Source organism: Barbus barbus (assembly GCF_936440315.1).
Source record: "Barbus barbus genome assembly, chromosome: 7".
NCBI lineage: Eukaryota > Metazoa > Chordata > Actinopteri > Cypriniformes > Cyprinidae > Barbus > Barbus barbus.
The window spans coordinates 103782-129003 of record NC_136735.1 but is presented as its reverse complement, the minus strand read 5'-3'; the positions used below and the strand labels follow the sequence as shown (position 1 = coordinate 129003).

Sequence of the window (25222 nt, the reverse complement as noted above, 5' to 3'; positions counted from 1 at the left end):
TCGGGTAGGTCCAATAAGGGTTATGATTTTTTTTGTGTTTTGTGCCAAAAGCCTGCGTTGCTCTGGTTCTGTGAATGTCTGCGTCTCCTAATGAGCGTTTCCTGTGCATTATCGTTGCAGGCTCAGCTTGTGGGTCCGACACCAGCAGCCTCAGTGCTTGGCTTGAGGAGAGCTTTGGCAAATTCTCCATCTATGTGGATTACAACGACCTGCGTGAGATCAACACGGGCTTCGACAGCGTAAGCGTACCGTCATGCTAGCCAGTTGTTCACCTTACTGTTTTTGCCAACCATGTTATTTCTAATGATGTTTTTGTTTTCTCCCCTGAAGTTTGAGGCGCTGGACATTCTGAGCACTTCTCAGGTTGCTCAACTGACGCTAGAGTCTGGAGCGTTGAACAGCGAAGCTTTGATAAACATGGTCTTTGAACGTCTAGAGCACGGCAACTCTTTCCAAAATGTTGAAGAGTTCTTTGTGACTCTCACCCAGACCTCACAGGTTCGTTCTTATTACTAAGATGGCAAGCCTTTTTCTGTGTGGGAAAAAAAAATAAAAATTTTTTGAAGTGCATTCGTGACAAAATTCCAGATGTCACAATCGCTTTCTTTGGGTCATTTCCTCTAGGATTTGGACATCAACCCTGTGGTGAGGGACATCATGATGAATCGAACCTTCACCATCATCAGTCTTCATTTTGCCGACTTTGTGACCTACGACTGGGTTTCCTGGTTCACGGTGAAACTGATTCCTCTGCTTCCCAGCTTGACTGCAGAGATGCTCCAGACAGCAACATTAAACACCGACTGCAACGAATACCACATCATGTACGTAGCGCTCCCTAAGATTTTGACCGCTCTGAAATGCCTTTGTCATAATACTGTCAAAAAGAATGTGAGGGTGTTTCTAAAGCAATTTCAGAGGGTGGTGAAAATCGATGTTACTTAGGCATCGTCCTTACCTTTTGTTTTGATCTTTGCACTGTAGCGTTGGTGCTCTGAGCAGCATCTTTGAGCAGATGACTTCACTGAGAAAGCAGGAGCTCACTCAAGTCCTGTTGGGCTACCTGAAGCAGAGACACGCCTCGGGTAGGTCCAATAAAGGTTATGATTTTTTTTGTGTTTTGTGCCAAAAGCCTGCGCTGCTCTGGTTCTGTGAATGTCTGCGTCTCCTAATGAGCGTTTCCTGTGCATTATCGTTGCAGGCTCAGCTTGTGGGTCCGACACCAGCAGCCTCAGTGCTTGGCTTGAGGAGAGCTTTGGCAAATTCTCCATCTATGTGGATTACAACGACCTGCGTGAGATCAACACGGGCTTCGACAGCGTAAGCGTACCGTCATGCTAGCCAGTTGTTCACCTTACTGTTTTTGCCAACCATGTTATTTCTAATGATGTTTTTGTTTTCTCCCCTGAAGTTTGAGGCGCTGGACATTCTGAGCACTTCTCAGGTTGCTCAACTGACGCTAGAGTCTGGAGCGTTGAACAGCGAAGCTCTGATAAACATGGTCTTTGAACGTCTAGAGCACGGCAACTCTTTCCAAAATGTTGAAGAGTTCTTTGTGACTCTCACCCAGACCTCACAGGTTCGTTCTTATTACTAAGATGGCAAGCCTTATTCTGTGTGGGAAATAAAAATAAATTTTTTTTGAAGTGCATTCGTGACAAAATTCCAGATGTCACAATCGCTTTCTTTGGGTCATTTCCTCTAGGATTTGGACATCAAACCTGTGGTGAGGGACATCATGATGAATCGAACCTTCACCATCATCAGTCTTCATTTTGCCGACTTTGTGACCTACGACTGGGTTTCCTGGTTCACGGTGAAACTGATTCCTCTGCTTCCCAGCTTGACTGCAGAGATGCTCCAGACAGCAACATTAAACACCAACTGCAACGAATACAACATCATGTACGTAGCGCTCCCTAAGATTTTGACCGCTCTGAAATGCCTTTGTCATAATACTGTCAAAAAGAATGTGAGGGTGTTTCTAAAGCAGTTTGAGAGGGTGGTGAAAATCGATGTTACTTAGGCATCGTCCTTACCTTTTGTTTTGATCTTTGCACTGTAGCGTTGGTGCTCTGAGCAGCATCTTTGAGCAGATGACTTCGCTGAGACAGCAGGAGCTCGCTCAAGTCCTGTTGGGCTACCTGAAGCAGAGACACGCCTCGGGTAGGTCCAATAAGGGTTATGATTTTTTTTGTGTTTTGTGCCAAAAGCCTGCGTTGCTCTGGTTCTGTGAATGTCTGCGTCTCCTAATGAGCGTTTCCTGTGCATTATCGTTGCAGGCTCAGCTTGTGGGTCCGACACCAGCAGCCTCAGTGCTTGGCTTGAGGAGAGCTTTGGCAAATTCTCCATCTATGTGGATTACAACGACCTGCGTGAGATCAACACGGGCTTCGACAGCGTAAGCGTACCGTCATGCTAGCCAGTTGTTCACCTTACTGTTTTTGCCAACCATGTTATTTCTAATGATGTTTTTGTTTTCTCCCCTGAAGTTTGAGGCGCTGGACATTCTGAGCACTTCTCAGGTTGCTCAACTGACGCTAGAGTCTGGAGCGTTGAACAGCGAAGCTTTGATAAACATGGTCTTTGAACGTCTAGAGCACGGCAACTCTTTCCAAAATGTTGAAGAGTTCTTTGTGACTCTCCCCCAGACCTCACAGGTTCGTTCTTATTACTAAGATGGCAAGCCTTATTCTGTGTGGGAAAAAAAAATAAAAATTTTTTGAAGTGCATTCGTGACAAAATTCCAGATGTCACAATCGCTTTCTTTGGGTCATTTCCTCTAGGATTTGGACATCAACCCTGTGGTGAGGGACATCATGATGAATCGAACCTTCACCATCATCAGTCTTCATTTTGCCGACTTTGTGACCTACGACTGGGTTTCCTGGTTCACGGTGAAACTGATTCCTCTGCTTCCCAGCTTGACTGCAGAGATGCTCCAGACAGCAACATTAAACACCGACTGCAACGAATACCACATCATGTACGTAGCGCTCCCTAAGATTTTGACCGCTCTGAAATGCCTTTGTCATAATACTGTCAAAAAGAATGTGAGGGTGTTTCTAAAGCAGTTTCAGAGGGTGGTGAAAATCGATGTTACTTAGGCATCGTCCTTACCTTTTGTTTTGATCTTTGCACTGTAGCGTTGGTGCTCTGAGCAGCATCTTTGAGCAGATGACTTCACTGAGAAAGCAGGAGCTCACTCAAGTCCTGTTGGGCTACCTGAAGCAGAGACACGCCTCGGGTAGGTCCATTGAGGGTTATGATTTATTTTGTGTTTTGTGCCGAAAGCCTGCGCTGCTCTGGTTCTGTGAATGTCTGCGTCTCCTAATGAGCGTTTCCTGTGCATTATCGTTGCAGGCTCAGCTTGTGGGTCCGACACCAGCAGCCTCAGTGCTTGGCTTGAGGAGAGCTTTGGCAAATTCTCCATCTATGTGGATTACAACGACCTGCGTGAGATCAACACGGGCTTCGACAGCGTAAGCGTACCGTCATGCTAGCCAGTTGTTCACCTTACTGTTTTTGCCAACCATGTTATTTCTAATGATGTTTTTGTTTTCTCCCCTGAAGTTTGAGGCGCTGGACATTCTGAGCACTTCTCAGGTTGCTCAACTGACGCTAGAGTCTGGAGCGTTGAACAGCGAAGCTCTGATAAACATGGTCTTTGTACGTCTAGAGCACGGCAACTCTTTCCAAAATGTTGAAGAGTTCTTTGTGACTCTCACCCAGACCTCACAGGTTCGTTCTTATTACTAAGATGGCAAGCCTTATTCTGTGTGGGAAAAAAGAAAAAAAACATTTTGAAGTGCATTCGTGACAAAATTCCAGATGTGACAATCGCTTTCTTTGGGTCATTTCCTCTAGGATTTGGACATCAACCCTGTGGTGAGGGACATCATGATGAATCGAACCTTCACCATCATCAGTCTTCATTTTGCCGACTTTGTGACCTACGACTGGGTTTCCTGGTTCACGGTGAAACTGATTCCTCTCCTTCCAAGCTTGACTGCAGAGATGCTCCAGACAGCAACATTAAACACCGACTGCAACGAATACAACATCATGTACGTAGCGCTCCCTAAGATTTTGACTGCTCTGAAATGCCTTTGTCATAATACTGTCAAAAAGAATGTGAGGGTGTTTCTAAAGCAGTTTCAGAGGGTGGTGAAAATCGATGTTACTTAGGCATCGTCCTTACCTTTTGTTTTGATCTTTGCACTGTAGCATTGGTGCTCTGAGCAGCATCTTTGAGCAGATGACTTCGCTGAGACAGCAGGAGCTCGCTCAAGTCCTGTTGGGCTACCTGAAGCAGAGACACGCCTCGGGTAGGTCCAATAAAGGTTATGATTTTTTTTGTGTTTTGTGCCAAAAGCCTGCGCTGCTCTGGTTCTGTGAATGTCTGCGTCTCCTAATGAGCGTTTCCTGTGCATTATCGTTGCAGGCTCAGCTTGTGGGTCCGACACCAGCAGCCTCAGTGCTTGGCTTGAGGAGAGCTTTGGCAAATTCTCCATCTATGTGGATTACAACGACCTGCGTGAGATCAACACGGGCTTCGACAGCGTAAGCGTACCGTCATGCTAGCCAGTTGTTCACCTTACTGTTTTTGCCAACCATGTTATTTCTAATGATGTTTTTGTTTTCTCCCCTGAAGTTTGAGGCGCTGGACATTCTGAGCACTTCTCAGGTTGCTCAACTGACGCTAGAGTCTGGAGCGTTGAACAGCGAAGCTCTGATAAACATGGTCTTTGAACGTCTAGAGCACGGCAACTCTTTCCAAAATGTTGAAGAGTTCTTTGTGACTCTCACCCAGACCTCACAGGTTCGTTCTTATTACTAAGATGGCAAGCCTTATTCTGTGAGGGAAAAAAAAATAAAAAAATTTTGAAGTTCATTCGTGACAAAATTCCAGATGTCACAATCGCTTTCTTTGGGTCATTTCCTCTAGGATTTGGACATCAACCCTGTGGTGAGGGACATCATGATGAATCGAACCTTCACCATCATCAGTCTTCATTTTGCCGACTTTGTGACCTACGACTGGGTTTCCTGGTTCACGGTGAAACTGATTCCTCTGCTTCCCAGCTTGACTGCAGAGATGCTCCAGACAGCAACATTAAACACCAACTGCAACGAATACAACATCATGTACGTAGCGCTCCCTAAGATTTTGACCGCTCTGAAATGCCTTTGTCATAATACTGTCAAAAAGAATGTGAGGGTGTTTCTAAAGCAGTTTCAGAGGGTGGTGAAAATCGATGTTACTTAGGCATCGTCCTTACCTTTTGTTTTGATCTTTGCACTGTAGCGTTGGTGCTCTGAGCAGCATCTTTGAGCAGATGACTTCGCTGAGACAGCAGGAGCTCGCTCAAGTCCTGTTGGGCTACCTGAAGCAGAGACACTCCTCGGGTAGGTCCAATGGGGTTTATTATTTTTTTTGTGTTTTGTGCCGAAAGCCTGCGCTGCCCTGGTTCTGTGAATTTCTGCGTCTCCTAATAAACGTTTTCTTTGCATTATTGTTGCAGGCTCACCTTGTGGGTCCGACACCAGCAGCCTCAGTGCTTGGCTTGAGGAGAGCTTTGGCAAATTCTCCATCTATGTGGATTACAACGACCTGCGTGAGATCAACACGGGCTTCGACAGCGTAAGCGTACCGTCATGCTAGCCAGTTGTTCACCTTACTGTTTTTGCCAACCATGTTATTTCTAATGATGTTTTTGTTTTCTCCCCTGAAGTTTGAGGCGCTGGACATTCTGAGCACTTCTCAGGTTGCTCAACTGACGCTAGAGTCTGGAGCGTTGAACAGCGAAGCTCTGATAAACATGGTCTTTGAACGTCTAGAGCACGGCAACTCTTTCCAAAATGTTGAAGAGTTCTTTGTGACTCTCACCCAGACCTCACAGGTTCGTTCTTATTACTAAGATGGCAAGCCTTATTCTGTGAGGGGAAAAAAAAATAAAAAAATTTTGAAGTTCATTCGTGACAAAATTCCAGATGTCACAATCGCTTTCTTTGGGTCATTTCCTCTAGGATTTGGACATCAACCCTGTGGTGAGGGACATCATGATGAATCGAACCTTCACCATCATCAGTCTTCATTTTGCCGACTTTGTGACCTACGACTGGGTTTCCTGGTTCACGGTGAAACTGATTCCTCTGCTTCCCAGCTTGACTGCAGAGATGCTCCAGACAGCAACATTAAACACCAACTGCAACGAATACAACATCATGTACGTAGCGCTCCCTAAGATTTTGACCGCTCTGAAATGCCTTTGTCATAATACTGTCAAAAAGAATGTGAGGGTGTTTCTAAAGCAGTTTCAGAGGGTGGTGAAAATCGATGTTACTTAGGCATCGTCCTTACCTTTTGTTTTGATCTTTGCACTGTAGCGTTGGTGCTCTGAGCAGCATCTTTGAGCAGATGACTTCGCTGAGACAGCAGGAGCTCGCTCAAGTCCTGTTGGGCTACCTGAAGCAGAGACACTCCTCGGGTAGGTCCAATGGGGTTTATTATTTTTTTTGTGTTTTGTGCCGAAAGCCTGCGCTGCCCTGGTTCTGTGAATTTCTGCGTCTCCTAATAAACGTTTTCTTTGCATTATTGTTGCAGGCTCACCTTGTGGGTCCGACACCAGCAGCCTCAGTGCTTGGCTTGAGGAGAGCTTTGGCAAATTCTCCATCTATGTGGATTACAACGACCTGCGTGAGATCAACACAGGCTTTGACAGCGTAAGCGTACCGTCATGCTAGCCAGTTGTTCACCTTACTGTTTTTGCCAACCATGTTATTTCTAATGATGTTTTTGTTTTCTCCCCTGAAGTTTGAGGCGCTGGACATTCTGAGCACTTCTCAGGTTGCTCAACTGACGCTAGAGTCTGGAGCGTTGAACAGCGAAGCTCTGATAAACATGGTCTTTGAACGTCTAGAGCACGGCAACTCTTTCCAAAATGTTGAAGAGTTCTTTGTGACTCTCACCCAGACCTCACAGGTTCGTTCTTATTACTAAGATGGCAAGCCTTATTCTGTGTGGGAAAAAAGAAAAAAAACATTTTGAAGTGCATTCGTGACAAAATTCCAGATGTGACAATCGCTTTCTTTGGGTCATTTCCTCTAGGATTTGGACATCAACCCTGTGGTGAGGGACATCATGATGAATCGAACCTTCACCATCATCAGTCTTCATTTTGCCGACTTTGTGACCTACGACTGGGTTTCCTGGTTCACGGTGAAACTGATTCCTCTGCTTCCCAGCTTGACTGCAGAGATGCTCCAGACAGCAACATTAAACACCGACTGCAACGAATACAACATCATGTACGTAGCGCTCCCTAAGATTTTGACTGCTCTGAAATGCCTTTGTCATAATACTGTCAAAAAGAATGTGAGGGTGTTTCTAAAGCAGTTTCAGAGGGTGGTGAAAATCGATGTTACTTAGGCATCGTCTTTACCTTTTGTTTTGATCTTTGCACTGTAGCGTTGGTGCTCTGAGCAGCATCTTTGAGCAGATGACTTCGCTGAGACAGCAGGAGCTCGCTCAAGTCCTGTTGGGCTACCTGAAGCAGAGACACGCCTCGGGTAGGTCCAATAAAGGTTATGATTTTTTTTGTGTTTTGTGCCAAAAGCCTGCGCTGCTCTGGTTCTGTGAATGTCTGCGTCTCCTAATGAGCGTTTCCTGTGCATTATCGTTGCAGGCTCAGCTTGTGGGTCCGACACCAGCAGCCTCAGTGCTTGGCTTGAGGAGAGCTTTGGCAAATTCTCCATCTATGTGGATTACAACGACCTGCGTGAGATCAACACGGGCTTCGACAGCGTAAGCGTACCGTCATGCTAGCCAGTTGTTCACCTTACTGTTTTTGCCAACCATGTTATTTATAATGATGTTTTTGTTTTCTCCCCTGAAGTTTGAGGCGCTGGACATTCTGAGCACTTCTCAGGTTGCTCAACTGACGCTAGAGTCTGGAGCGTTGAACAGCGCACCTCTGATAAACATGGTCTTTGAACGTCTAGAGCACGGCAACTCTTTCCAAAATGTTGAAGAGTTCTTTGTGACTCTCACCCAGACCTCACAGGTTCGTTCTTATTACTAAGATGGCAAGCCTTATTCTGTGTGGGAAAAAAAAAAAAATTTTTTTTGAAGTGCATTCGTGACAAAATTCCAGATGTCACAATCGCTTTCTTTCGGTCATTTCCTCTAGGATTTGGACATCAACCCTGTGGTGAGGGACATCATGATGAATCGAACCTTCACCATCATCAGTCTTCATTTTGCCGACTTTGTGACCTACGACTGGGTTTCCTGGTTCACGGTGAAACTGATTCCTCTGCTTCCCAGCTTGACTGCAGAGATGCTCCAGACAGCAACATTAAACACCGACTGCAACGAATACCACATCATGTACGTAGCGCTCCCTAAGATTTTGACCGCTCTGAAATGCCTTTGTCATAATACTGTCAAAAAGAATGTGAGGGTGTTTCTAAAGCAGTTTCAGAGGGTGGTGAAAATCGATGTTACTTAGGCATCGTCCTTACCTTTTGTTTTGATCTTTGCACTGTAGCGTTGGTGCTCTGAGCAGCATCTTTGAGCAGATGACTTCACTGAGAAAGCAGGAGCTCACTCAAGTCCTGTTGGGCTACCTGAAGCAGAGACACGCCTCGGGTAGGTCCATTGAGGGTTATGATTTATTTTGTGTTTTGTGCCGAAAGCCTGCGCTGCTCTGGTTCTGTGAATGTCTGCGTCTCCTAATGAGCGTTTCCTGTGCATTATCGTTGCAGGCTCAGCTTGTGGGTCCGACACCAGCAGCCTCAGTGCTTGGCTTGAGGAGAGCTTTGGCAAATTCTCCATCTATGTGGATTACAACGACCTGCGTGAGATCAACACGGGCTTCGACAGCGTAAGCGTACCGTCATGCTAGCCAGTTGTTCACCTTCCTGTTTTTGCCAACCATGTTACTTCTAATGATGTTTTTGTTTTCTCCCCTGAAGTTTGAGGCGCTGGACATTCTGAGCACTTCTCAGGTTGCTCAACTGACGCTAGAGTCTGGAGCGTTGAACAGCGAAGCTCTGATAAACATGGTCTTTGAACGTCTAGAGCACGGCAACTCTTTCCAAAATGTTGAAGAGTTCTTTGTGACTCTCACCCAGACCTCACAGGTTCGTTCTTATTACTAAGATGGCAAGCCTTATTCTGTGTGGGAAAAAAGAAAAAAAACATTTTGAAGTGCATTCGTGACAAAATTCCAGATGTGACAATCGCTTTCTTTGGGTCATTTCCTCTAGGATTTGGACATCAACCCTGTGGTGAGGGACATCATGATGAATCGAACCTTCACCATCATCAGTCTTCATTTTGCCGACTTTGTGACCTACGACTGGGTTTCCTGGTTCACGGTGAAACTGATTCCTCTGCTTCCCAGCTTGACTGCAGAGATGCTCCAGACAGCAACATTAAACACCGACTGCAACGAATACCACATCATGTACGTAGCGCTCCCTAAGATTTTGACCGCTCTGAAATGCCTTTGTCATAATACTGTCAAAAAGAATGTGAGGGTGTTTCTAAAGCAGTTTCAGAGGGTGGTGAAAATCGATGTTACTTAGGCATCGTCCTTACCTTTTGTTTTGATCTTTGCACTGTAGCGTTGGTGCTCTGAGCAGCATCTTTGAGCAGATGACTTCGCTGAGACAGCAGGAGCTCGCTCAAGTCCTGTTGGGCTACCTGAAGCAGAGACACGCCTCGGGTAGGTCCAATAAGGTTTATGATTTTTTTTGTGTTTTGTGCCAAAAGCCTGCGCTGCTCTGGTTCTGTGAATGTCTGCGTCTCCTAATGAGCGTTTCCTGTGCATTATCGTTGCAGGCTCAGCTTGTGGGTCCGACACCAGCAGCCTCAGTGCTTGGCTTGAGGAGAGCTTTGGCAAATTCTCCATCTATGTGGATTACAACGACCTGCGTGAGATCAATACGGGCTTCAACAGCGTAAGCGTTCTGCCATGCTAGCCAGTTGTTCCCCTGACTGTTTTGGCCAACCATGTTATTTCTAATGATGTTTTTGTTTTCTCACCTGAAGTTTGAGGCGCTGGACATTCTGAGCACTTCTCAGGTTGCTCAACTGACACTAGAATCTGGAGCGTTGAACAGCGCAGCTCTGATAAACATGGTCTTTGAACGTCTAGAGCACGGCAACTCTTTCCAGAATGTTGAAGAGTTCTTTGTGACTCTCACCCAGACCACACAGGTTCGTTCTTATTACTAAGATGGCAAGCCTTATTCTGTGTGGGGGAAAAAAATTTTTTTTGAAGTGCATTCGTGACAAAATTCCAGATGTGACAATAGCTTTCTGTGGGTCATTTCCTCTAGGATTTGGACATCAACCCTGTGGTGAGGGACATCATGATGAATCGAACCTTCACCATCATCAGTCTTCATTTTGCCGACTTTGTGACCTACGACTGGGTTTCCTGGTTCACGGTGAAACTGATTCCTCTCCTTCCCAGCTTGACTGCAGAGATGCTCCAGACAGCAACATTAAACACCGACTGCAACGAATACCACATCATGTACGTAGCGCTCCCTAAGTTTTTGACCGCTCTGAAATGCCTTTGTCATAGCACTGTCAAAAAGAATGTGATGGTGTTTCTAAAGCAGTTTCAGAGGGTGGTGAAAATCTATGTTACTTAGGCATCGTCCTTACCTTTTGTTTTGATCTTTGCACTGTAGCGTTGATGCTCTGAGCAGTATCTTTGAGCAGATGACTTCACTGAGAAAGCAGGAGCTCACTCAAGTCCTGTTGGGCTACCTGAAGCAGAGACACGCCTCTGGTAGGTCCATTGAGGGTTATGATTTATTTTGTGTTTTGTGCCGAAAGCCTGCGCTGCCCTGGTTCTGTGAATGTCTGCGTCTCCTAATGAACGTTTCCTGTGCATTATCGTTGCAGGCTCACCTTGTGGGTCTGACACCAGCAGCCTCAGTGCTTGGCTTGAGGAGAGCTTTGGCAAATTCTCCATCTATGTGGATTACAACGACCTGCGTGAGATCAACACGGGCTTCAACAGCGTAAGCGTTCTGCCATGCTAGCCAGTTGTTCCCCTGACTGTTTTGGCCAACCATGTTATTTCTAATAATGTTTTTGTTGTCTCCCCTGAAGTTTGAGGCGCTGGACATTCTGAGCACTTCTCAGGTTGCTCAACTGACACTAGAATCTGAAGCGTTGAACAGCGCAGCTCTGATAAACATGGTCTTTGAACGTCTAGAGCACGGCAACTCTTTCCAGAATGTTGAAGAGTTCTTTGTGACTCTCACCCAGACCACACAGGTTCGTTCTTATTACTAAGATGGCAAGCCTTATTCTGTGTGGGGAAAAAAAAAACATTTTGAAGTGCATTCGTGACAAAATTCCAGATGTGACAATCGCTTTCTGTGGGTCATTTCCTCTAGGATTTGGACATCAACCCTGTGGTGAGGGACATCATGATGAATCGAACCTTCACCATCATCAGTCTTCATTTTGCCGACTTTGTGACCTACGACTGGGTTTCCTGGTTCACGGTGAAACTGATTCCTCTCCTTCCCAGCTTGACTGCAGAGATGCTCCAGACAGCAACATTAAACACCGACTGCAACGAATACCACATCATGTACGTAGCGCTCCCTAAGATTTTGACCGCTCTGAAATGCCTTTGTCATAATAATGTCAAAAAGAATGTGAGGGTGTTTCTAAAGCAGTTTCAGAGGGTGGTGAAAATCGATGTTACTTAGGCATCGTCCTTACCTTTTGTTTTGATCTTTGCACTGTAGCGTTGGTGCTCTGAGCAGCATCTTTGAGCAGATGACTTCACTGAGAAAGCAGGAGCTCACTCAAGTCCTGTTGGGCTACCTGAAGCAGAGACACGCCTCGGGTAGGTCCATTGAGGGTTATGATTTATTTTGTGTTTTGTGCCGAAAGCCTGCGCTGCTCTGGTTCTGTGAATGTCTGCGTCTCCTAATGAGCGTTTCCTGTGCATTATCGTTGCAGGCTCAGCTTGTGGGTCCGACACCAGCAGCCTCAGTGCTTGGCTTGAGGAGAGCTTTGGCAAATTCTCCATCTATGTGGATTACAACGACCTGCGTGAGATCAACACGGGCTTCGACAGCGTATGCGTACCGTCATGCTAGCCAGTTGTTCACCTTACTGTTTTTGCCAACCATGTTATTTCTAATGATGTTTTTGTTTTCTCCCCTGAAGTTTGAGGCGCTGGACATTCTGAGCACTTCTCAGGTTGCTCAACTGACGCTAGAGTCTGGAGCGTTGAACAGCGAAGCTCTGATAAACATGGTCTTTGAACGTCTAGAGCACGGCAACTCTTTCCAAAATGTTGAAGAGTTCTTTGTGACTCTCACCCAGACCTCACAGGTTCGTTCTTATTACTAAGATGGCAAGCCTTATTCTGTGTGGGAAAAAAAACAAAAACATTTTGAAGTGTATTCGTGACAAAATTCCAGATGTGACAATCGCTTTCTTTGGGTCATTTCCTCTAGGATTTGGACATCAACCCTGTGGTGAGGGACATCATGATGAATCGAACCTTCACCATCATCAGTCTTCATTTTGCCGACTTTGTGACCTACGACTGGGTTTCCTGGTTCACGGTGAAACTGATTCCTCTCCTTCCCAGCTTGACTGCAGAGATGCTCCAGACAGCAACATTAAACACCGACTGCAACGAATACCACATCATGTACGTAGCGCTCCCTAAGTTTACGACCGCTCTGAAATGCCTTTGTCATAGCACTGTCAAAAAGAATGTGATGGTGTTTCTAAAGCAGTTTCAGAGGGTGGTGAAAATCGATGTTACTTAGGCATCGTCCTTACCTTTTGTTTTGATCTTTGCACTGTAGCGTTGATGCTGTGAGCAGCATCTTTGAGCAGATGACTTCACTGAGAAAGCAGGAGCTCACTCAAGTCCTGTTGGGCTACCTGAAGCAGAGACACTCCTCGGGTAGGTCCAACGAGGTTTATTATTTTTTTTGAGTTTTGTGCCGAAAGCCTGCACTGCCCTGGTTCTGTGAATGTCTGCGTCTCCTAATTAGCGTTTCCTGTGCATTATCGTTGCAGGCTCACCTTGTGGGTCCGACACCAGCAGCCTCAGTGCTTGGCTTGAGGAGAGCTTTGGCAAATTCTCCATCTATGTGGATTACAACGACCTGCGTGAGATCAATACGGGCTTCAACAGCGTAAGCGTTCTGCCATGCTAGCCAGTTGTTCCCCTGACTGTTTTGGCCAACCATGTTATTTCTAATGATGTTTTTGTTTTCTCACCTGAAGTTTGAGGCGCTGGACATTCTGAGCACTTCTCAGGTTGCTCAACTGACACTAGAATCTGGAGCGTTGAACAGCGCAGCTCTGATAAACATGGTCTTTGAACGTCTAGAGCACGGCAACTCTTTCCAGAATGTTGAAGAGTTCTTTGTGACTCTCACCCAGACCACACAGGTTCGTTCTTATTACTAAGATGGCAAGCCTTATTCTGTGTGGGGGAAAAACATTTTTTTTGAAGTGCATTCGTGACAAAATTCCAGATGTGACAATAGCTTTCTGTGGGTCATTTCCTCTAGGATTTGGACATCAACCCTGTGGTGAGGGACATCATGATGAATCGAACCTTCACCATCATCAGTCTTCATTTTGCCGACTTTGTGACCTACGACTGGGTTTCCTGGTTCACGGTGAAACTGATTCCTCTCCTTCCCAGCTTGACTGCAGAGATGCTCCAGACAGCAACATTAAACACCGACTGCAACGAATACCACATCATGTACGTAGCGCTCCCTAAGTTTTTGACCGCTCTGAAATGCCTTTGTCATAGCACTGTCAAAAAGAATGTGATGGTGTTTCTAAAGCAGTTTCAGAGGGTGGTGAAAATCTATGTTACTTAGGCATCGTCCTTACCTTTTGTTTTGATCTTTGCACTGTAGCGTTGATGCTCTGAGCAGTATCTTTGAGCAGATGACTTCACTGAGAAAGCAGGAGCTCACTCAAGTCCTGTTGGGCTACCTGAAGCAGAGACACGCCTCTGGTAGGTCCATTGAGGGTTATGATTTATTTTGTGTTTTGTGCCGAAAGCCTGCGCTGCCCTGGTTCTGTGAATGTCTGCGTCTCCTAATGAACGTTTCCTGTGCATTATCGTTGCAGGCTCACCTTGTGGGTCTGACACCAGCAGCCTCAGTGCTTGGCTTGAGGAGAGCTTTGGCAAATTCTCCATCTATGTGGATTACAACGACCTGCGTGAGATCAACACGGGCTTCAACAGCGTAAGCGTTCTGCCATGCTAGCCAGTTGTTCCCCTGACTGTTTTGGCCAACCATGTTATTTCTAATAATGTTTTTGTTGTCTCCCCTGAAGTTTGAGGCGCTGGACATTCTGAGCACTTCTCAGGTTGCTCAACTGACACTAGAATCTGAAGCGTTGAACAGCGCAGCTCTGATAAACATGGTCTTTGAACGTCTAGAGCACGGCAACTCTTTCCAGAATGTTGAAGAGTTCTTTGTGACTCTCACCCAGACCACACAGGTTCGTTCTTATTACTAAGATGGCAAACCTTATTCTGTGTGGGGAAAAAAAAAACATTTTGAAGTGAATTCGTGACAAAATTCCAGATGTGACAATCGCTTTCTGTGGGTCATTTCCTCTAGGATTTGGACATCAACCCTGTGGTGAGGGACATCATGATGAATCGAACCTTCACCATCATCAGTCTTCATTTTGCCGACTTTGTGACCTACGACTGGGTTTCCTGGTTCACGGTGAAACTGATTCCTCTCCTTCCCAGCTTGACTGCAGAGATGCTCCAGACAGCAACATTAAACACCGACTGCAACGAATACCACATCATGTACGTAGCGCTCCCTAAGTTTACGACCGCTCTGAAATGCCTTTGTCATAGCACTGTCAAAAAGAATGTGAGGGTGTTTCTAAAGCAGTTTCAGAGGGTGGTGAAAATCTATGTTACTTAGGCATCGTCCTTACCTTTTGTTTTGATCTTTGCACTGTAGCGTTGATGCTGTGAGCAGCATCTTTGAGCAGATGACTTCACTGAGAAAGCAGGAGCTCTCTCAAGTCCTGTTGGGCTACCTGAAGCAGAGACACGCCTCGGGTAGGTCCATTGAGGGTTATGATTTATTTTGTGTTTTGTGCCGAAAGCCTGAGCTGCCCTGGTTCTGTGAATGTCTGCGTCTTCTAATTAGCATTTCCTGTGCATTATCGTTGCAGGCTCACCTTGTGGGTCCGACACCAGCAGCCTCAGTGCTTGGCTTGAGGAGAGCTTTGGCAAATTCTCCATCTATGTGGATTACAACGACCTGCGTGAGATCAACACGGGCTTCAACAGCGTAAGCGTTCTGCCATGCTAGCCAGTTGTTCCCCTGACGGTTTTGGCCAACCATGTTTTTCTAATGATGTTTTTGTTTTCTCCCCTGAAGTTTGAGGCGCTGGACATTCTGAGCACTTCTCAGGTTGCTCAACTGACACTAGAATCTGGAGCATTGAACAGCGCAGCTCTGATAAACATGGTCTTTGAACGTCTAGAGCACGGCAACTCTTTCCAGAATGTTGAAGAGTTCTTTGTGACTCTCACCCAGACCACACAGGTTCGTTCTTATTACTAAGATGGCAAGCCTTATTCTGTGTGGGGAAAAAAAAATTTTTTTGAAGTGAATTCGTGACAAAATTCCAGATGTGACAATAGCTTTCTGTGGGTCATTTCCTCTAGGATTTGGACATCAACCCAGTGGTGAGGGACATCATGATGAATCGAACCTTCACCATCATCAGTCTTCATTTTGCCGACTTTGTGACCTACGACTGGGTTTCCTGGTTCACGGTGAAACTGATTCCTCTGCTTCCCAGCTTGACTGCAGAGATGCTCCAGACAACAACATTAAACACCGACTGCAACGAATACCACATCATGTACGTAGCGCTCCCTAAGATTTTGACCGCTCTGAAATGCCTTTGTCATAATACTGTCAAAAAGAATGTGAGGGTGTTTCTAAAGCAGTTTCAGAGGGTGGTGAAAATCGATGTTACTTAGGCATCGTCCTTACCTTTTGTTTTGATCTTTGCACTGTAGCGTTGGTGCTCTGAGCAGCATCTTTGAGCAGATGACTTCACTGAGAAAGCAGGAGCTCACTCAAGTCCTGTTGGGCTACCTGAAGCAGAGACACGCCTCGGGTAGGTCCATTGAGGGTTATGATTTATTTTGTGTTTTGTGCCGAAAGCCTGCGCTGCTCTGGTTCTGTGAATGTCTGCGTCTCCTAATGAGCGTTTCCTGTGCATTATCGTTGCAGGCTCAGCTTGTGGGTCCGACACCAGCAGCCTCAGTGCTTGGCTTGAGGAGAGCTTTGGCAAATTCTCCATCTATGTGGATTACAACGACCTGCGTGAGATCAACACGGGCTTCGACAGCGTAAGCGTACCGTCATGCTAGCCAGTTGTTCACCTTACTGTTTTTGCCAACCATGTTATTTCTAATGATGTTTTTGTTTTCTCCCCTGAAGTTTGAGGCGCTGGACATTCTGAGCACTTCTCAGGTTGCTCAACTGACGCTAGAGTCTGGAGCGTTGAACAGCGAAGCTCTGATAAACATGGTCTTTGAACGTCTAGAGCACGGCAACTCTTTCCAAAATGTTGAAGAGTTCTTTGTGACTCTCACCCAGACCTCACAGGTTCGTTCTTATTACTAAGATGGCAAGCCTTATTCTGTGTGGGAAAAAAAACAAAAACATTTTGAAGTGTATTCTTGACAAAATTCCAGATGTGACAATCGCTTTCTTTGGGTCATTTCCTCTAGGATTTGGACATCAACCCTGTGGTGAGGGACATCATGATGAATCGAACCTTCACCATCATCAGTCTTCATTTTGCCGACTTTGTGACCTACGACTGGGTTTCCTGGTTCACGGTGAAACTGATTCCTCTCCTTCCCAGCTTGACTGCAGAGATGCTCCAGACAGCAACATTAAACACCAACTGCAACGAATACCACATCATGTACGTAGCGCTCCCTAAGTTTACGACCGCTCTGAAATGCCTTTGTCATAGCACTGTCAAAAAGAATGTGATGGTGTTTCTAAAGCAGTTTCAGAGGGTGGTGAAAATCTATGTTACTTAGGCATCGTCCTTACCTTTTGTTTTGATCTTTGCACTGTAGCGTTGATGCTGTGAGCAGCATCTTTGAGCAGATGACTTCACTGAGAAAGCAGGAGCTCACTCAAGTCCTGTTGGGCTACCTGAAGCAGAGACACTCCTCGGGTAGGTCCAACGAGGTTTATTATTTTTTTTGAGTTTTGTGCCGAAAGCCTGCACTGCCCTGGTTCTGTGAATGTCTGCGTCTCCTAATTAGCGTTTCCTGTGCATTATCGTTGCAGGCTCACCTTGTGGGTCCGACACCAGCAGCCTCAGTGCTTGGCTTGAGGAGAGCTTTGGCAAATTCTCCATCTATGTGGATTACAACGACCTGCGTGAGATCAACACGGGCTTCAACAGCGTAAGCGTTCTGCCATGCTAGCCAGTTGTTCCCCTGACTGTTTTGGCCAACCATGTTATTTCTAATGATGTTTTTGTTTTCTCACCTGAAGTTTGAGGCGCTGGACATTCTGAGCACTTCTCAGGTTGCTCAACTGACACTAGAATCTGGAGCGTTGAACAGCGCAGCTCTGATAAACATGGTCTTTGAACGTCTAGAGCACGGCAACTCTTTCCAGAATGTTGAAGAGTTCTTTGTGACTCTCACCCAGACCACACAGGTTCGTTCTTATTACTAAGATGGCAAGCCTTATTCTGTGTGGGGGAAAAAAATTTTTTTTGAAGTGCATTCGTGACAAAATTCCAGATGTGACAATAGCTTTCTGTGGGTCATTTCCTCTAGGATTTGGACATCAACCCTGTGGTGAGGGACATCATGATGAATCGAACCTTCACCATCATCAGTCTTCATTTTGCCGACTTTGTGACCTACGACTGGGTTTCCTGGTTCACGGTGAAACTGATTCCTCTCCTTCCCAGCTTGACTGCAGAGATGCTCCAGACAGCAACATTAAACACCGACTGCAACGAATACCACATCATGTACGTAGCGCTCCCTAAGTTTTTGACCGCTCTGAAATGCCTTTGTCATAGCACTGTCAAAAAGAATGTGATGGTGTTTCTAAAGCAGTTTCAGAGGGTGGTGAAAATCTATGTTACTTAGGCATCGTCCTTACCTTTTGTTTTGATCTTTGCACTGTAGCGTTGATGCTCTGAGCAGTATCTTTGAGCAGATGACTTCACTGAGAAAGCAGGAGCTCACTCAAGTCCTGTTGGGCTACCTGAAGCAGAGACACGCCTCTGGTAGGTCCATTGAGGGTTATGATTTATTTTGTGTTTTGTGCCGAAAGCCTGCGCTGCCCTGGTTCTGTGAATGTCTGCGTCTCCTAATGAACGTTTCCTGTGCATTATCGTTGCAGGCTCACCTTGTGGGTCTGACACCAGCAGCCTCAGTGCTTGGCTTGAGGAGAGCTTTGGCAAATTCTCCATCTATGTGGATTACAACGACCTGCGTGAGATCAACACGGGCTTCAACAGCGTAAGCGTTCTGCCATGCTAGCCAGTTGTTCCCCTGACTGTTTTGGCCAACCATGTTTTTCTAATGATGTTTTTGTTTTCTCCCCTGAAGTTTGAGGCGCTGGACATTCTGAGCACTTCTCAGGTTGCTCAACTGACACTAGAATCTGGAGCGTTGAACAGCGCAGCTCTGATAAACATGGTCTTTGAACGTCTAGAGCACGGCAACTCTTTCCAGAATGTTGAAGAGTTCTTTGTGACTCTCACCCAGACCACACAGGTTCGTTCTTATTACTAAGATGGCAAGCCTTATTCTGTGTGGGGAAAAAAAAAAATTTTTGAAGTGCATTCGTGACAAAATTCCAGATGTGACAATAGCTTTCTGTGGGTCATTTCCTCTAGGATTTGGACATCAACCCTGTGGTGAGGGACATCATGATGAATCGAACCTTCACCATCATCAGTCTTCATTTTGCCGACTTTGTGACCTACGACTGGGTTTCCTGGTTCACATTGAAACTGATTACTCTGCTTCCCAGCTTGACTGCAGAGATGCTCCAGACAGCAACATTAAACACCGACTGCAACGAATACCACATCATGTACGTAGCGCTCCCTAAGTTTTTGACCGCTCTGAAATGCCTTTGTCATAATACTGTCAAAAAGAATGTGAGGGTGTTTCTAAAGCAGTTTCAGAGGGTGGTGAAAATCTATGTTACTTAGGCATCGTCCTTACCTTTTGTTTTGATCTTTGCACTGTAGCGTTGATTCTCTGAGCAGCATCTTTGTGCAGATGACTTCGCTGAGACAGCAGGAGCTCACTCAAGTCCTGTTGGGCTACCTGAAGCAGAGACACGCCTCGGGTAGGTCCATTGAGGGTTATGATTTATTTTGTGTTTTGTGCCGAAAGCCTGCGCTGCCCTGGTTCTGTGAATGTCTGCGTCTCCTAATGAGCGTTTCCTGTGCATTATCGTTGCAGGCTCACCTTGTGGGTCAGACACCAGCAGCCTCAGTGCTTGGCTTGAGGAGAGCTTTGGCAAATTCTCCATCTATGTGGATTACAACGACCTGCGTGAGATCAACACGGGCTTCAACAGCGTAAGCGTTCTGCCATGCTAGCCAGTTGTTCCCCTGACTGTTTTGGCCAACCATGTTATTTCTAATAATGTTTTTGTTTTCTCCCCTGAAGTTTGAGGCGCTGGACATTCTGAGTACTTCTCAGGTTGCTCAACTGACACTAGAATCTGAAGCGTTGAACAGCGCAGCTCTGATAAACATGGTCTTTGAACGTCTAGAGCACGGCAACTCTTTCCAGAATGTTGAAGAGTTCTTTGTGACTCTCACCCAGACCACACAGGTTCGTTCTTATTACTAAGATGGCAAGCCTTATTCTGTGTGGGGAAAAAAAAAACATTTTGAAGTGCATTCGTGACAAAATTCCAGATGTGACAATCACTTTCTGTGGGTCATTTCCTCTAGGATTTGGACATCAACCCTGTGGTGAGGGACATCATGATGAATCGAACCTTCACCATCATCAGTCTTCATTTTGCCGACTTTGTGACCTACGACTGGGTTTCCTGGTTCACGGTGAAACTGATTCCTCTCCTTCCCAGCTTGACTGCAGAGATGCTCCAGACAGCAACATTAAAAACGGACTGCAACGAATACCACATCATGTACGTAGCGCTCCCTAAGTTTACGACCGCTCTGAAATGCCTTTGTCATAGCACTGTCAAAAAGAATGTGATGGTGTTTCTAAAGCAGTTTCAGAGGGTGGTGAAAATCTATGTTACTTAGGCATCGTCCTTACCTTTTGTTTTGATCTTTGCACTGTAGCGTTGATGCTCTGAGCAGCATCTTTGAGCAGATGACTTCACTGAGAAAGCAGGAGCTCACTCAAGTCCTGTTGGGCTACCTGAAGCAGAGACACGCCTCGGGTAGGTCCATTGAGGGTTATGATTTATTTTGTGTTTTGTGCCGAAAGCCTGCGCTGCCCTGGTTCTGTGAATGTCTGCGTCTCCTAATGAGCGTTTCCTGTGCATTATCGTTGCAGGCTCACCTTGTGGGTCAGACACCAGCAGCCTCAGTGCTTGGCTTGAGGAGAGCTTTGGCAAATTCTCCATCTATGTGGATTACAACGACCTGCGTGAGATCAACACGGGCTTCAACAGCGTAAGCGTTCTGCCATGCTAGCCAGTTGTTCCCCTGACTGTTTTGGCCAACCATGTTATTTCTAATAATGTTTTTGTTTTCTCCCCTGAAGTTTGAGGCGCTGGACATTCTGAGCACTTCTCAGGTTGCTCAACTGACACTAGAATCTGAAGCGTTGAACAGCGCAGCTCTGATAAACATGGTCTTTGAACGTCTAGAGCACGGCAACTCTTTCCAGAATGTTGAAGAGTTCTTTGTGACTCTCACCCAGACCACACAGGTTCGTTTTTATTACTAAGATGGCAAGCCTTATTCTGTGTGGGGGAAAAAAAAAACATTTTGAAGTGCATTCGTGATAAAATTCCAGATGTGACAATCGCTTTCTGTGGGTCATTTCCTCTAGGATTTGAACATCAACCCTGTGGTGAGGGACATCATGATGAATCGAACCTTCACCATCATCAGTCTTCATTTTGCCGACTTTGTGACCTACGACTGGGTTTCCTGGTTCATGGTGAAACTGATTCCTCTCCTTCCCAGCTTGACTGCAGAGATGCTCCAGACAGCAACATTAAACACCGACTGCAACGAATACCACATCATGTACGTAGCGCTCCCTAAGTTTACGACCGCTCTGAAATGCCTTTGTCATAGCACTGTCAAAAAGAATGTGATGGTGTTTCTAAAGCAGTTTCAGAGGGTGGTGAAAATCTATGTTACTTAGGCATCGTCCTTACCTTTTGTTTTGATCTTTGCACTGTAGCGTTGATGCTGTGAGCAGCATCTTTGAGCAGATGACTTCACTGAGAAAGCAGGAGCTCTCTCAAGTCCTGTTGGGCTACCTGAAGCAGAGACACGCCTCGGGTAGGTCCATTGAGGGTTATGATTTATTTTGTGTTTTGTGCCGAAAGCCTGCGCTGCCCTGGTTCTGTGAATGTCTGCGTCTTCTAATTAGCGTTTCCTGTGCATTATCGTTGCAGGCTCACCTTGTGGGTCCGACACCAGCAGCCTCAGTGCTTGGCTTGAGGAGAGCTTTGGCAAATTCTCCATCTATGTGGATTACAACGACCTGCGTGAGATCAACACGGGCTTCAACAGCGTAAGCGTTCTGCCATGCTAGCCAGTTGTTCCCCTGACTGTTTTGGCCAACCATGTTTTTCTAATGATGTTTTTGTTTTCTCCCCTGAAGTTTGAAGCGCTGGACATTCTGAGCACTTCTCAGGTTGCTCAACTGACGCTAGAGTCTGGAGCGTTGAACAGCGCACCTCTGATAAACATGGTCTTTGAACGTCTAGAGCACGCCAACTCTTTCCAGAATGTTGAAGAGTTCTTTGTGACTCTCACACAGACCACACAGGTTCGTTCTTATTACTAAGATGGCAAGCCTTATTCTGTGTGGGGAAAAAAAATTTTTTTTGAAGTGCATTCGTGACAAAATTCCAGATGTGACAATCGCTTTCTGTGGGTCATTTCCTCTAGGATTTGGACATCAACCCTGTGGTGAGGGACATCATGATGAATCGAACCTTCACCATCATCAGTCTTCATTTTGCCGACTTTGTGACCTACGACTGGGTTTCCTGGTTCACGGTGAAACTGATTCCTCTCCTTCCCAGCTTGACTGCAGAGATGCTCCAGACAGCAACATTAAACACCGACTGCAACGAATACCACATCATGTACGTAGCGCTCCCTAAGTTTACGACCGCTTTGAAATGCCTTTGTCATAGCACTGTCAAAAAGAATGTGATGGTGTTTCTAAAGCAGTTTCAGAGGGTGGTGAAAATCTATGTTACTTAGGCATCGTCCTTACCTTTTGTTTTGATCTTTGCACTGTAGCGTTGATGCTGTGAGCAGCATCTTTGAGCAGATGACTTCACTGAGAAAGCAGGAGCTCACTCAAGTCCTGTTGGGCTACCTGAAGCAGAGACACGCCTCAGGTAGGTCCATTGAGGGTTATGATTTATTTTGTGTTTTGTGCCGAAAGCCTGCGCTGCCCTGGTTCTGTGAATGTCTGCGTCTTCTAATTAGCGTTTCCTGTTCATTATCGTTGCAGGCTCACCTTGTGGGTCCGACACCAGCAGCCTCAGTGCTTGGCTTGAGGAGAGCTTTGGCAAATTCTCCATCTATGTGGATTACAACGACCTGCGTGATATCAACACGGGCTTCAACAGCGTAAGCGTTCTGCCATGCTAGGCAGTTGTTCCCCTGACTGTTTTGGCCAACCATGTTATTTCTAATAATGTTTTTGTTTTCTCCCCTGAAGTTTGAAGCGCTGGACATTCTGAGCACTTCTCAGGTTGCTCAACTGACGCTAGAGTCTGGAGCGTTGAACAGCGCACCTCTGATAAACATGGTCTTTGAACGTCTAGAGCACGGCAACCCTTTCCAGAATGTTGAAGAGTTCTTTGTGACTCTCACCCAGACCACACAGGTTCGTTCTTATTACTAAGATGGCAAGCCTTATTCTGTGTGGGGAAGAAAAAACATTTTGAAGTGCATTCGTGACAAAATTCCAGATGTGACAATCGCTTTCTGTGGGTCATTTCCTCTAGGATTTGGACATCAACCCTGTGGTGAGGGACATCATGATGAATCGAACCTTCACCATCATCAGTCTTCATTTTGCCGACTTTGTGACCTACGACTGGGTTTCCTGGTTCACGGTGAAACTGATTCCTCTCCTTCCCAGCTTGACTGCAGAGATGCTCCAGACAGCAACATTAAACACCGACTGCAACGAATACCACATCATGTACGTAGCGCTCCCTAAGTTTACGACCGCTTTGAAATGCCTTTGTCATAGCACTGTCAAAAAGAATGTGATGGTGTTTCTAAAGCAGTTTCAGAGGGTGGTGAAAATCTATGTTACTTAGGCATCGTCCTTACCTTTTGTTTTGATCTTTGCACTGTAGCGTTGATGCTGTGAGCAGCATCTTTGAGCAGATGACTTCACTGAGAAAGCAGGAGCTCACTCAAGTCCTGTTGGGCTACCTGAAGCAGAGACACGCCTCGGGTAGGTCCATTGAGGGTTATGATTTATTTTGTGTTTTGTGCCGAAAGCCTGCGCTGCCCTGGTTCTGTGAATGTCTGCGTCTTCTAATTAGCGTTTCCTGTTCATTATCGTTGCAGGCTCACCTTGTGGGTCCGACACCAGCAGCCTCAGTGCTTGGCTTGAGGAGAGCTTTGGCAAATTCTCCATCTATGTGGATTACAACGACCTGCGTGATATCAACACGGGCTTCAACAGCGTAAGCGTTCTGCCATGCTAGGCAGTTGTTCCCCTGACTGTTTTGGCCAACCATGTTATTTCTAATAATGTTTTTGTTTTCTCCCCTGAAGTTTGAAGCGCTGGACATTCTGAGCACTTCTCAGGTTGCTCAACTGACGCTAGAGTCTGGAGCGTTGAACAGCGCACCTCTGATAAATATGGTCTTTGAACGTCTAGAGCACGGCAACCCTTTCCAGAATGTTGAAGAGTTCTTTGTGACTCTCACCCAGACCACACAGGTTCGTTCTTATTACTAAGATGGCAAGCCTTATTCTGTGTGGGGAAAAAAAAACATTTTGAAGTGCATTCGTGACAAAATTCCAGATGTGACAATCGCTTTCTGTGGGTCATTTCCTCTAGGATTTGGACATCAACCCTGTGGTGAGGGACATCATGATGAATCGAACCTTCACCATCATCAGTCTTCATTTTGCCGACTTTGTGACCTACGACTGGGTTTCCTGGTTCACAGTGAAACTGATTCCTCTGCTTCCCAGCTTGACTGCAGAGATGCTCCAGACAGCAACATTAAAAACCAACTGCAACGAATACAACATCATGTACGTAGCGCTCCCTAAGATTTTGACCGCTCTGAAATGCCTTTGTCATAATACTGTCAAAAAGAATGTGAGGGTGTTTCTAAAGCAGTTTCAGAGGGGGGTGAAAATCTATGTTACTTAGGCATCGTCCTTACCTTTTGTTTTGATCTTTGCACTGTAGCGTTGGTGCTCTGAGCAGCATCTTTGAGCAGATGACTTCGCTGAGACAGCAGGAGCTCGCTCAAGTCCTGTTGGGCTACCTGAAGCAGAGACACTCCTCAGGTAGGTCCAATGGGGTTTATTATTTTTTTTGTGTTTTGTGCCGAAAGCCTGCGCTGCCCTGGTTCTGTGAATTTCTGCATCTCCTAATGAACGTTTTCTTTGCATTATCATTGCAGGCTCACCTTGTGGGTCCGACACCAGCAGCCTCAGTGCTTGGCTTGAGGAGAGCTTTGGCAAATTCTCTATCTATGTGGATTACAACGACCTGCGTGAGATCAACACGGGCTTCAACAGCGTAAGCGTTCTGCCGTGCTAGCCAGTTGTTCCCCTAACTGTTTTGGCCAACCATGTTATTTCTAATGATGTTTTTGTTTTCTCCCCTGAAGTTTGAGGCGCTGGACATTCTGAGTACTTCTCAGGTTGCTCAACTGACACTAGAATCTGAAGCGTTGAACAGCGCAGCTCTGA

The 25222-nt window shown here is 46.0% G+C and overlaps 1 protein-coding gene across 1 annotated transcript in view; it reads left to right on the top strand.

Moving 5' to 3' along the window:
• LOC306872242 (uncharacterized protein) overlaps window positions 1-23174 on the top strand; it is a gene marked incomplete at both ends in the record, with an annotated part of 120229 nt that extends 97055 nt beyond the window's left edge. The window contains 10 exons of the mRNA XM_079420735.1: window positions 20625-20743; window positions 20835-21002; window positions 21126-21325; window positions 21486-21586; window positions 21703-21821; window positions 21912-22079; window positions 22202-22401; window positions 22562-22662; window positions 22779-22897; window positions 22989-23174. Coding sequence (XP_079276861.1) covers window positions 20625-20743; window positions 20835-21002; window positions 21126-21325; window positions 21486-21586; window positions 21703-21821; window positions 21912-22079; window positions 22202-22401; window positions 22562-22662; window positions 22779-22897; window positions 22989-23174 — 1481 coding nt within the window. The remainder of the gene's footprint in view (window positions 1-20624; window positions 20744-20834; window positions 21003-21125; window positions 21326-21485; window positions 21587-21702; window positions 21822-21911; window positions 22080-22201; window positions 22402-22561; window positions 22663-22778; window positions 22898-22988) is intronic.
• Between the last annotated feature and the right edge of the window lie 2048 nt (window positions 23175-25222).